Consider the following 13,835-nt stretch of genomic DNA (forward strand, 5'->3'; position numbering starts at 1 on the left):
CTACCCGAGTTTGATTCCTCGCCATGGCTACGAACATCACAGGTTTTATATCGGAAGCGGTGCTGGATATCCCTACTTCAACCCACATGAACTGCGCGTGGTGTAGTACAGTTAAGAACGAACCCCTATGACTAACAAGGTCATGGAGAGGCCTCCATCCAGCAGTGGATTTAAAAAGCATGTTACTGCCCTCTACTGTCCACCGAGCGGTAGCAGCAGCAGGTGTTGGTATTGACACCTGCAGGTGAGGACTGGCTCACCTGCACAGGTAGGTGGAGGTGAGGGTGTGCAGGTGGGGTGTGTAGGTGGGTGGGTGTGTCTGGCAGGTGGGGGTGAGGGTGTGTAGGTGGATGGGTGTGTAGGTGAGGGTGTGTAGGTGGATGGGTGTGTAGGTGAGGGTGTGTAGGTGGATGCGTGTGTAGGTGAGGGTGTGTAGGTGGATGGTTGTGTAGGTGAGGGTGTGTAGGTGGATGGGTGTGTAGGTGGATGGGTGTGTAGGTGGGTGGGCGTGTCTGACAGGTGAGGGTGTGTAGGTGGGTGGGTGGATAGGTGTATAGGTGGGTTGTGTAGGTGAGGTTGTGTAGGTGGGTGGGCGTGTCTGGCAGGTGGGTGGGTGTGTAGGTGAGGGTATGGAGGTGGGTGGGCGTGTCTGGCAGGTGGGTGGGTGTGTAGGTGAGGGTGTGTAGGTGAGGTTGTGTAGGTGGGTGGGCGTGTCTGGCAGGTGAGGTTGTGTAGGTGAGGTTGTGTAGGTGAGGTGGTCGTGTAGGTGGGTGGGTGTGTAGGTGATGGTGCGTAGGTGAGGTTATGGAGGTGGGTGGGCGTGTCTGACAGGTGGGTGGGTGTATAGGTGAGGTTGTGGAGGTGGGTGTGTCTGGCAGGTGAGGGTGGGGCCATTGCAGGTGACGACGAGGAAGAGGTAGGTGGCTGAACTGGATCTCACCTGCACGCACCTGTGTGTGTGTGTGTGACGCTTGCTCGGCTGAGCGGTGGCGGTGTGAGAGCGGCTGGGGGCGACTGAGCCAGTGACGGAGCGAGCGCCGCTCACTCGCAGCAGCAGCAGCCGCAGCCGCCGGGGCGTCCATTAAAACGCGAAGCAGAAGGCCTCCGCCGCTCGCTTCGCGTTCGAGGAAGACTCGTCAACCGCGACGCGCAGCCGAAGACGAGGAGGAGGAGGAGGTACAGCAGCACCAGCTGCTCCTGCTGCTGCAGCTGCCTCTCGTGGTGTCTGACGGGGGGAGGGAGCGCGGAAGGAGCCAGGGGAGGCGCTCCCTGCTCGGCTGCGGCGAGGATCGCGAGTCTTGACGTCTCGACACGGCAGCGACAACCTCCACAGAATCGCCTCATCGCCAACTCGGCGTAGACTCATCGGCATCTCGTTATCCTCCCCTTAATATCCACGTGTGCAGCCTTTGATTACAGTGCGGTCATCGATATTTCCGTACCGACTCAACATAGCCTCTCAATTTTCCCCGGTTTCATATCTCGGCAATTTATTTCATCAACATCATCCCCACAACATCCCAACCTCGACTCGACATCTACCTCGAATACATCTTCAACATTATCTTCACATACTACACCCTCAGCGTCCCCAATATATACCCGTCAAGGTTTCACTCATCTCATCTGCATAACAATCTTTACATCCCCTACTTAATAAACTCACATCTCAGTCCCAGCATCTCAACATACGGAAACTTCATCAGCACACTCTTCATATCTCCTGAACGTCCTCCACTATTTGCCATTGCTGCTGCTGCTGACCCTCCTCCATCCACCTCCACCAAAGCCAGCGAGCAAGGGGGGGGGGGGAACCTCATCGATGGAGGGACATGAGACCGTGAAGACCGACGCCTCTGCACCTCGTGATGCCGTCGATTCGAGTTCAGGGAAGGTTCAAATCCCCAGTCTCCTGGTGGGCACAACTCCACTGGCAGGCGGCCGTGGGACCGCGGCACCCAGCGCGGTTGGGCCCTCTGGGCTGCCAGCGTTGCCCAAGAGTCTGAGCGGGCTTTTGAGCTCGGCTGGCGGTGGCTTCGGGAGCCACGGGAGTGGCCCGACGTCGTGGCGAGAGCTGGAGAGGACGTACGCCAAAAGGTCCATGATCCAGGACGACCTACAGCGGGGCCGGAGTGGGGCTGCGGAGGGACGCATGTTGTTGGCCAGCTGCAAGCCCGGCAATCTGGACCTGGCGATGGCTTTGCTGCGCAAGGAGATGGTGAGATTTTTTTTACAACGTCTACCACATGGGGCGACTTGTCGATGGGGGCTTTTAATGGTCACATTTGTGGAAGTCTGTCACCCAGAATGTCACCTCTCTGGAATTTTTTTTCCAGGTTTCATGTCGACTGTTGTGGTTAACTTTGGTGGTCTGCTCCAAAATTTAAAGCACGTTCCTCCTAATTGGTTCGATCGCCGTTATTTTTAATGGGCAAGAAATAGTATTTTGATTTTGTGTAAATAAAAAATAAGAGATTTTTTTAATCTGATGATCATGATGATGAAAGTTGTGAATGGTGGCCAAGAGCATGCATGAGCACACTTGCTGTAGTTATTGGTGCTGTTGTATTTTATCCAATTATTTGAAATGCACTTAAACTCAATTGAGTGCTGCATATATGTTATGTTAAATGCTTATCTGGAATTTAATAGCGTTACAATACAGAGACGCTCAATTAATCTGCGTCAATAATGACACATCCTTTTGGAAGCTTTTAAAAATAGAAACTACCTAATGGTTTCATATTTTAGCGTTGTTGGACTCTAATCATACGCCAGCTTTACTTTAAGTTCCTATAATGTAATCCAGTATTTGATTATCTCATAAATAACCTGCGCACAGCTCTGTCAGGAGTTGTTGGGCCATGGACGCGTCAGACCGGTTCAAATGTCCATCGCCTGTTTGGTGTAGGAAATGAACAGTCCTTGTGAAGTGTAACCGGTTGACTACCGGAAGAACTGCCCTTTAACTGTAACTCCTGGCCCTGCCAATACTGTATCGTGTGTGTGTGTGTGTTTGAACATTGCCCTTAGGCAACAAGGCCACTTTCAAAATGGTTTGGCTGTAAAGTGCCAGCAGGTGTGCTACGGTAGCAAACGTCGGTGCTATTGGCCATGTAGAGTATTTACTGTACAATAAATGAATACTGTACCAACAGCGTCATGGGGATCCTGGTGTCATGTACATTTTAGCGTTCTGGACTTGCAATGCAGAGGTCGCCAGTTTAACGGCCCCACACTTGCTAATATGATGCAAGTCTCTTAAATGTTTGCTTCCCATCCCCCCGTCTCTGTTCACCTTAGTAGTATAAATGGGTACATTACTACCGTTCGGCAGGTTGCGTGTGGTCGAGTAAGTGTGGGTACAGCCAGCTCTTTCGAGACGTCGGGCCAATTTGAAAGAGGAGACCGACTGTGCTTTAGAGGGGCTATTTAAAGCTGCCTCGAGTGGAGGGCCAGCAGTGTTGTGAGTAGGCAGTGTCAGAGCTGCACCTCCACCACCAGCATCGCGGTCAATGTTGGTGGTGAACAAGATGACTTGCGGCAAAGTTATATGGGCGTTGTTAATTGCACACTCTGTGTGCATGGTTGTGTTGAGGTCTCCAAGACTGCAGTTTTATAGCGAATAAATCTAAACACATAAAATGTGTGCGGTCTGTGTCCCGTAGGTCATCGCTGCTAAAATCCAAGCATTTATGATTTTCCTTTTCAATCGGGGTGCTAATTTACCCTGAGTAATCATTTCATTTACGCATGTTTTTTGCAAGCACAAGTGGTTCTTGGTTGCAATATCTTTGTCCTGTTTATCTTGGCATTCAACAACAGTATTCGGTCAAAGAAGTTTACATTATTTTCTGAAGTGGACTGAAGTTTTAATTAATTGAAATGGTGTCTCTTGCACACGGTGCAGATGGGACTCCGGCAGCTGGACATGTCCCTGCTGTGCCAGTTGTCGGCCCTCAATGAGGGCATGCAAGAGTACAAGACGCTCGTGCAAGACCTCTCCATGGCCTCTTCCGTCACTCCCTCCGAGACGTCCTTTGAGGACGACTACGACGGCGAGTTTTCTCCAAGGAGCGGCTCGTACGCCGTGGGCTCCTCGCGTTTAAACGAACCCTTCCAGATGACTATTTGACACAAGGTTGTTGTTGTTGACAATCCCAGAATTCCCTCTCGTCGACCAATTGCGACTGCCACCATGAAACTGCCACCATAAAATTAGAAGGCCAAAACATCTCCCAGGTTTATTTCGTGGCCCATCCATTTTGTAATATACTAGTTACCTATTGGATACAATTAAATATAAATACTGGGGAGTATGTGAAACATCATGTTTCCTTCGTTAGATCGGTTTTGGTGGGCTTCATAGAATGTCATGGTTGTGGCGCTATGAATATTTTTTGTTTAAATATAAATAGTGCAATTGATTTTTGGTGACGCCATTCAACAGCAGTAAAATAAAGCCATTGGTCTAAAGATGAATAGCCTTGTGAAGTACAGTAGTAGTTATATTCTCAGGTTTTTTCGGTAAAGTCACGTAGGTAAAACATTAAAAGTAATGAAAGTAAAATAAAACAAAACAAAAATAAAAATAAAATTCACGACGTTTCGGAGGCAACACAAGAGACTTGTGTTGCCTCCGAAACGTCGTGAATTTTGTGAATTTTATTTTTATTTTTGTTTTGTTTTATTTTACTTTCATTACTTTTAATGTTTTACCTACGTGACTTTACCGAAAAAACCTGAGAATATGAATCATTGCAGTCACGAAAGCTTCAAATCTAGAAGTAGTAGTTATGTCTAGCACAGCAGTTTACTATATGCATCGATGCCTTTGCATTAGTCCTTAGATAATTGTTCAGCGAATTTATCAAAAACTTAAAAAAACTATGGGTATCACTGTGATAGTGTAAATCTGCTATAATCAAGTGCACAACATCTCATTGTTTCTGGCCTGTAACATGGTCATCTTCAGCTCTGGTTTCAGCGTATCTCAGGGGTACGCTTCACATTGTGGGCTCGTAAAGGGACTACATTTTGTCTTAATATTCCCAGAGTAAATCTGACTGACATGGGTGTGCCTGTCCAGTCTTGCTACTTGAGTTTTTGAAGCTCACATGCTTCTCTGCCATTTCAAGGCAGTGCTCCACTGAAGGCCAGTAACGTGACACAGGGTCTGTCGAATGTATGGAAGACCGCGATTGTTGTTTAGTGGAGTTGCGGGTATCACATAAAGCCAGAGCTGCCACGGGTGAACATCAGAAATGACAATGTTGCAGCACCGGCACAATGCAGATAGTAGGGGTAGAAAAGGGTTCATTGATTGTTATTTTAAAACTCATGATGCTTATTGATGTGGGATTCTATCTTGGGAATGACCTCCCGGGTAACACGTGAATATGAGCTATGCTTTGGCTTGTAAAGTTGATTTTAAAAAGCAAGTGGCCTTCACGTTAAACAGAATAGACTAGCAGACAATATCTGCCTCTGCGCGCATAACATATAAAGGTAATCTTACACAACCCATCAGCTTCCCGGCCCTCCAAGAATACATGAGGTGGCAGCATTAATTCAGATAAAAGCACATTTTGGAGCGGGTTTGACATTGATTGTCACCTCAGCCGTCAGGCTCACTTGAATCAATATGGTGAATTACGAGATGTATGGGTTTCACTTTAAACATATCATGTAACTATGACTGCACATTAAAATGACATAAGCCTCCCTCCAATTTGCCTAACATTCACCTGCTTGTCCCTTGTCCTGAAAAATGCCTTTTGAAAACCAAATCTGGTTCAGCATTCTGAATGTAGGCAGCTTTATCGGGGTGCTTTTGATCTATACCTTATTGCATAAATGTTTCCATTCGTTTTATTCCTTTACATTTTTTCATGTTTTTCTTGGATTGGTGTACGGGTATAATTTACAAAAATGCCATTTGTTTAATCCTGGTGCATGTCAGGACACTGTAGGGTCACACTGATTCTGTTTGGTTTGTGGCTTTAAAAAAATCAGGTCAAACTTTACTTGCACTGGTTTGCTGTTCGTGTGGTCCCATGTCCACTGACAATAGTTTGTCTGAGAGCCATCACAGCATTTAAACATTTCTTGGTATTTTAAAGCATTCGTACATAAGAGGCACATACCAACGTAACAATCTGTAATGTTGCCTATCCAGTTGAGATTGTGAAATGAAGTGAATGGTTCTGGATTTGTATTGGCTGTTAGTTTGTTCTGCTGCATTCCTAATCTTTTTCAAATATAATTTTTGCATCTTGACCAAATGTTTATTTAGTTTTCAAATGCAATGTTTATACGTGATGGAATTTGTTATGTTGGTTCATTGGAACTCATGAACTGAATACATTTACATATATACACTGTATGTGTTTTGCAAAGCTTTGTTGAAGTATCGCAGTCGTCAGCGCGTTTGCATACTGCCATGAACAATAACAGGTCAGTGATCGCTCAGGGGTGTGTTAGTTCTTCATGCCAGGGTGCAAATGCAGCATAAATTGAAGTTGAAAAAGAAAGAGGTTTAGCTCAAGACTGCTTGCATTCTTGGGGAGCTCCTGTTGTGTTTAGCACACTGGACTTGCAATTTAGAGGTCTCAGGTTCGATCGTATTTTCCGGTGCTGCACTTGAAACAACGTTGCAAGTTTCTCACATCCCTTCACCTCTATCCGCCCAGCAGCGTTAGATGGTGGGTAACATCACGGTTACCGAGTAGGTAAGTAGCTGCCCTTGAACTGGAATTCCTGGCCCTGCCAATACTGTACTGTGCTGTGTTTTTAAACATTGCCCTTGAGCAACATGGCTCACTTTAAAAATGGTCTGGCTGCTATAAGGTGCCAGCCGGTGGGTTATGGTGATGCAAGTCGTGGGCGCTATTGGGCCCGTAGAATGTTTGCTGTCAATACATACTGTAGTACGGTGGGGAGGTAGCCGTGGTGTAACGGTCAGCACACTGGACATGCAATCCCAGAGGTCGCCAGATCGATCTCCCTACACTGCACTTGAAACAATGGGCCACGATTATTTAATCCGCCTTTCCTCCCCGCCTCTGTCCACCCCACTGGTATTAATGTGTTCATCACAACTGATTGGCAGGTCGCATGCGGTGGGGTAAAGTGTGGGTACCCCCACCTTCCTCTAACGCGTCTGGTCAACCTGATCGAGAACTCAAGCACGAGGGGAGCCCCCTCCGCTAGCAGTGGCGTGAGCAAGCAGTTGCAGGCTAACACCCTCCACTTGTCCCAACACATCCTTACGCAAATCTTCTTGGTTCTTTCGGTAAAGTCACGTAGAAGGGAAGTAATAAAATAATAAAAATAAAACATAATAAAAATAATTCTCACGACGTTTCGGCCACAACGCAAGCAGCCGTCCTCAGGTGAAGACCAGGTCTGTCGGGGAGACGGCGAAACGTCGTGAGAATTTTTTTATTATGTTTTATTTTTTATTATTTTATTACTTCCCTTCTACGTGACTTTACCGAAAGAACCAAGAAGACGAATCCCTGCAGTCACGAAATCTTTAAATCGAAAAATCCTTACGCACAGTTGCTATCGTAGGCTGCTCGGACACTGATTACATTGTGCAAGGTATCGTGCCTGAATGGGTTATGCCATTTAATTTTAACCTCCTTGTCACCGAGAGCGCATTTAGAGATTGCATTTTGGAAGCGGATGATTCAGTTGCCAGGATTTGGATCCTCCCTCGTATAAAATAGCGGTTTATGGAGCAGTCTAAACCAATGCCTTCTTCAATGCTGCTGCCACCTCCACCGCCTGCCAGCGGCACACACACACACTCACACTCGCTTCCGCTCACACGTTGTGTGATTGTTGTTGTTACATACTCGGTCAACCCACGAGAAGTCACTGTGGTATAGTCTTTATTAATAAATTATAATTTAAGAAATGTACACACTTAATACTATATACACATTCTTTAATAATAAGAAATTAACTTGAAAACACTTAATTTGACATCTAACATTGTATGAGCACAAGTTAACGTTCAGCAGACTGGAACGTGCACTTCAGTGTTGCAATGCCCTGTGGTGAAACGTTGGTGTCGTGACATGAAGGGTTTGTAGTCTTTGGTTCTTTCGGATACCCCACCCGAGGACGATCGCTTATGTGGCGATCGAAACGTCGTGATCTATTTTTTTTTTCTTCTACGAAACTTTACCGAAAGAACCAAAGAGTATGGATTCCTGCAGTCACGAAAGCGTCAAATCAAGAATGAAGGGTTTGCTTTGGCCAGTCATCAGTCAGTAGCCACCGAGGGCCACAATTTATCTCGCACAAAATATACAAAAAAAAAACACACGGTCATAATTACAATCATTTCGCCACATTTAACACAAGTATCACAGCTTGACAACATCTTGCACACGTACACATTGACAAATTTGCACTACCCTGTTAAAACAATGTTTTCATACTTGAACACACACACACACGGCCACAAATACGCAGTGCTTTTCTCGGCAGGTTTTCGTGAACACCCGTTGACCACAACACATCAAAGCAAGAAAGCCCCTCTCCCCAGTTGGTGCGCACCGTGTTTGTCACGCACGCTGTCATTGTTGGTGTTGCCCAATCGGCAACTTTGATACACCGTGGTCTCGAGCCGTCAGTGGAATGTGTCACGACTTGTCAGTTGGAATCCACTTTGTTCCATTGACCACCTGGTAATGCGCGCGCGCACACACGTAAAACAAATACCTGACCAGCTCGTGGTCTTAGGCGAGGGTTCAGCGGCAGTCACGTGTCTCAGCGGGAGCGCATTCGCCGCTTGTTCTCGAGATTCACGGTTCATATCCGACGGAGTGCCCAGGTTATGACTACGGGCATATTGCGTGTAAAACACACGCCGTCTGCTGCACAGCGCGTGTTTAAGATCCCATGGCGTGATTTGAGAAATGTAGGCCAATGTGCAGGTGTCATGGTCCAAATTAGAGAATGTACTTGTAACCTTACACATTAGCGACATCGCCCCCTACTCCGAACCGACTGCAGACTGTGATACGGCGCCTTCGTAAAGCCTTGCGTTTTCAGACTGGTGCGAATACCAAATGTTCTAAATTATTCCTATCCGTGTGAATGTCTGATCTGGATATGTCAGTCTGTCTGCCACCTCGGTGTGGCTTTACTTTACGTGCACGGGCTTGCTGTCTCTTGTGTTATATTCGGAGTTAAAGTGCCGGAACTCTTTGAACCCCTGCCTTAAAGTTTCGGGGGATTTTCTTTTTCATGATGTCCGGACCCCTCCATCGCATCCGTTTACACTTCCATTGCGACAATACATTACAATCACCCGACTGTGTGTGTGTGTGTATTTGTACAAAGGCACACACACGCGCACGTATACGCACATATCAAAGTAACTGTGTTGCATTGTCTGCTTTCCGAAGATGAGGGTATAGGAAACTACAATTACTTGTGCACGGCTTGGCACCAGGCTTTCCAGGAACACTGTGAGATTCTATTGATTGAACTCTAAATCCTACATATAAATCACGCTCTCTAGGAACACATGCCTGCGAATTGTGAACTCATATGCAGACTCCTGGAGTTATACGTAGTTAAAAAGTAACATACTTAAATTAATCAATATTACGTATAAAAATGCACTTTAATCTTTAAACGTTGTTTTTGGTTAAAAACGTGGGGCTTTTGCCCTCGTTTTGCTGCATTTGTTTGTGGTCAGCGGTTTGCCCGATGGAGGATTCTAAATCCTTAAAATCCAATCAAGGGCCACGACGATTAACGGCTGGCTCTGCACCAGTGCGGCACAGCGAGATTTCCCCACGCCACATACGCTGGCACGGTACTTTGCGGATGAGTCCGCAAAGTCGACTACAGTAAAGGTGCAACCCTGCAATTTCTGCCTTATGCCAACGCAGGTGGATCGACCTTCGTTGGAGGGGGAGGGGGCTCAGAGATCCCTGCTCGAGGGTATTTGGCCTGCTCTTCCACGCTGATTGAATGTCTTGGAAGAGGTGGGCGTACCCACACTTTATCCCACCACACTCGCGACCTGTTGATCACCTCTCGTTAGAGGCCGACCTAAACTGAATTTCTGGTTTCAGCCGAAAACGAAACCAGACCGAAAGTAAAAAAAAAATACTTTAAAGAAAAAAATTAAGTAAAAAAAAGTAAAACATTTACTTTCGGCCGAAGCCTATCGCATAGGATTGCCTAGCGCCGACTGACCGGCCGATAGGCAGAGTGATAGACGTAGCACTAGCGTTATATTCTAAAAATAGATCTTCGGCTGACGAATGACGACCGAAAGTCAATATCAGTTTCGGCCGAAACCGAAACCAGACCGAAAGTTAAAAATGTACTTTTGGCCGAAACCGAAAGTAAACCGAAAGTTAAAATTTTACTTTCGGCCAAAGCCGAAAGTTAAAAAATGACTTTAGGCCGAAACCGAAAGTATGCCGAAAGAGGGCATTTGCCAACTTTCGGCGCCGAAACCGAATTTCGGTCGGGCTCTACCTGCCGTGTACTGATTCATACTGCTGGATGGGCAGAGGTGGGTGGATTCGAGAAACTTGCCCATTGTGTGAACTGCCACGGCGGGGAATTGACTTGCAATCTAGAGTTCGAACCGGCGCCCTCTGGATTGCAAGTGCAGTGTGCCGACTATTACACCATGACAGCATCACAGCGCGATCCGTTAGAGGGTTGTAAAACATTTCTGCGTGCTTCGTGTGCCGTAGCGTGGCGGTGACACGGTGGTTTCAGTGTAAAGTATTTTCAGGCTCTTTCGACAGCTCTCAGAATGTGGAAATTTAAAACAAGTAAACCCGTAAAAACAAAGTTTTTCACTATAAATCCTTTATATGCGTGGCGGCTAGAGTCTTCTCGTCCTCTGGCTTGAGATGGCTGCCACCTATGGATCAGATGATTGTCTGCCAGTATTAAGCAATTGGTGATTAAATATTTAATTTGTTTTCCCTAAACAGTGTAAAATTTTGGGAATTTTTTTCACGAACATTAATTGTCTCGCACAACGAGTCTGTGTGGAAAATGTCAGCTCGATTGGATCACGGGAAGTGGGTTAAAAACCGACCGAAAGATTTGCACGGTCGTTAGCAAGCACGCAAGCAAGCAAGCAAGCGAACTTAATATAAATGATTTAAAAACTCCACCTTCGGTCACTTATGTGCACAAATCCACTGGAGTGTCACATGGCCTGCATTCATCAGACCAGGGTTGGCAAATAAACTCTAAAAACATCAATACAAGAGGTGGCTGGGTGGCTCTGGGTTTAGAGCACTGAGCCAGCAACACTGATTTCCTGGGCTTGAGTGTGGCTTTCAGCCGCCTGTGACTAAACTCGTTTCTCTATAGCAATTTGATGGTCTTGCTAATGACTGCACAGACACCCATCGTATTAAATTTGGTTCTTCTCTTCATGTGTCAAAATCTCATCTGTATAAACCATAAAACGTCCGCATTGCCTGTCGTCTATCGAATGGCGCATCAGAAAGCAGTGCCCGTAGTTTGCAAAAGAGGCCACTTGAAGGGAACTCGAAAGTACTGTAGTTCTGTGACATCCACTTCTGTGGCCCGTTTTCCAATATGGGGTGTGGGGGGAGGGTATGCTGCTCAGTGAGAGCTCCGAATGGACACTTTGTTTCATGGTATGAAAATGACAGCACAATTGAAATAAAAATATTGGCGAAAAAAATGACATGTACATCACTACACTGTGAACGTAGTTTGTCCGCTGGGTGGCAAAACGGTCACCACGGAGGTCGAAGGTCTGGAGAGGCTGGGCACGACACTGGCTTCGAAATGGCGCTAACCAGGGGATTGTTCGTCTGCCACAGGACCCACCCAGCCACGGGAAATGGCCCCTGCTTGTGATGCCCGTGCAGTAAATATATATTGATCGTGTGGCTCATCTGTTTTCATCCTAGCCCTAAAAGCAGTGATATATATATAATTTATAAAGTGCTGTGTTGCGTATTTTACATGGTGTGTGTGTGTGTGTATACATATGTATTGCTTATCCCTGCAGATCAAAACCGAGATGAGAATTCAACTGTAATCTCATACATTGCCCAGGTAATTAAAATAGCCCCTCCCCAATATATCTTGCATTAATGCAATACGGTTACGGGTTTTCTCATCATTATTTATTTAAATACAGTTTTATACAAATTCGGTTCGTGTCCTCTATAAGAGAAGTATTCTGTTGCTGCTGTGTTAGAGAACTGTTGTCATTTACAAAACAAAATCGAACTGGGCTCAGGAAATAGCGCTCTCTCTTTCTTCTGCAGGAGGCAAAACAATCTCATCTCCAAATGTGCTTTCCCGACATCGCCCCCCTCTGCATCTGTCAAAATAAAACCTGGTACGCTTCTCGTAAAAAAACACACACACATTGAGCAGCTGTTAGGTGCCTGTAATCATGCGTTGCATACAGACTGCGCTTCTGCGTTGAACACTGTACACTTTTGAAATGCGGATACCCACGGATCAATCGGTGGCCTCGGAAACGAATCGTGAACTAAATTCTCTCTAGTAGTAGGTTTTTACCCTTTTAAACTGGTAAAAGATATCTCATAGTGTAAATTCTCTCTTTGCAGCCTCTCGATGAGGTGCCCTGCTCAGACATTCTAAAGACAAACTTCAAAATGCCAGAACTTCTCTCTGCCGGTGGCGGGGTTGATGGGTTACGGTCGACGCTTCTGATCCTCTCCACCCAGCCCGCAGTGGATGAGCCTACCGCGCAGGACCTCCCAGAGGCTCCTGGAAGCCCCGGGCAGAATGGCACACGGACCTCCCTTTTTTCATCATCCACACACGCGATTGTGGGGCCCTCTTTTTGCGTGAAGCCCAGGGCAAGTCTTGCCTCCTTTTGCCCTTCGCTCTGGGTGGCCCTACGTCCGCGCTCGATTCGATCGCAGTCGGCTCTGAGGAACCAAACGGTGAAAGCCAAAGAGCGTGAATTCTCTCCCTCGGTGGCAAAGCTTTTTGGGGTTCCAGAGATGGGATGCTCATTGGAACGCTTGCCAAGTGCGTTCTCTGTGTGGAGGGTGTATGTTCTTCCCCTGCTTTGAATGGGTTTCATCAGGGTTCTCCGGGTCCCTTCCAAAGCTAAAAACATGCATCACTGGTGTAGACCAAACAATGCAGGACCCTGCTTAGTCTTCAGACTCGATGTGGCTTTGCTGGGTAAGTAAGTCATTATTGTCGTATCATAATGACGTATTCACCCAGCCTCACCTCTGCGCGTATTGCTTATCAGTTGGCAGTGATGAAGACCCCATGATTTTAGGACGGAGATGCAAACGCGAAAACAAAGGTGGCACGCGGAGGATGTTGTGCTTCGGTGAAACCACCTACCCAGCGCCGTGCTCTTGTCCCACTGAGATACATTCCCCATTGCCACTGAGGCAGCTCATCCGTATCGCACGGAGTTCGTCCCGTTGCGATGTTAAGCGACGGCATCGCGACAAAGCGTCGCAGCTGAGCCGTGCGGCCCGGCGAACCTTGCTTCACCACCTGCTGACTAACGCACATTACGGTGGCGCAGCTTTCGAATGTGTGGGCGTTGCACGCCAGGCCCTACACAACAGACGCAAGGGACCCAGGTGCCGGGCTACGAAAAGGGAGGGAAATTAAACGGGTGGGTGAGTATGGGGGGGGGGTTCCCATCCATTCTTGCGCCAGGATCCGGTGCCAACCGCGCTAGGGCACTGCCGCGCATCGTGCGTCTACGAAACTCGACACCTCCGCTTATCGTTACGACGCCCCTGGCAGCAGCAGCAGCAGCGGCAACGGCGGCATAGCCGAGCTACGGC

At 47.1% G+C, this 13,835-nt stretch overlaps 1 protein-coding gene across 1 annotated transcript; it reads left to right on the forward strand.

The window, feature by feature from the left end:
- Nucleotides 1–875: 875 nt before the first annotated feature.
- On the forward strand, nt 876–6,383 carry LOC144723605 (protein FAM89A-like). The gene is made up of 2 exons (XM_078602474.1): nt 876–2,218; nt 3,911–6,383. The coding sequence occupies exons 1-2, from the start codon at nt 1,823–1,825 to the stop codon at nt 4,133–4,135; spliced, it is 621 nt and encodes a 206-aa protein (XP_078458600.1). The 5' UTR covers nt 876–1,822; the 3' UTR covers nt 4,136–6,383.
- The last annotated feature ends 7,452 nt before the right edge of the window (nt 6,384–13,835 follow it).

Source organism: Lampetra planeri, chromosome 18, assembly GCF_965212315.1.
Source record: "Lampetra planeri chromosome 18, kcLamPlan1.2.h2, whole genome shotgun sequence".
Classification (NCBI taxonomy): domain Eukaryota; kingdom Metazoa; phylum Chordata; class Hyperoartia; order Petromyzontiformes; family Petromyzontidae; genus Lampetra; species Lampetra planeri.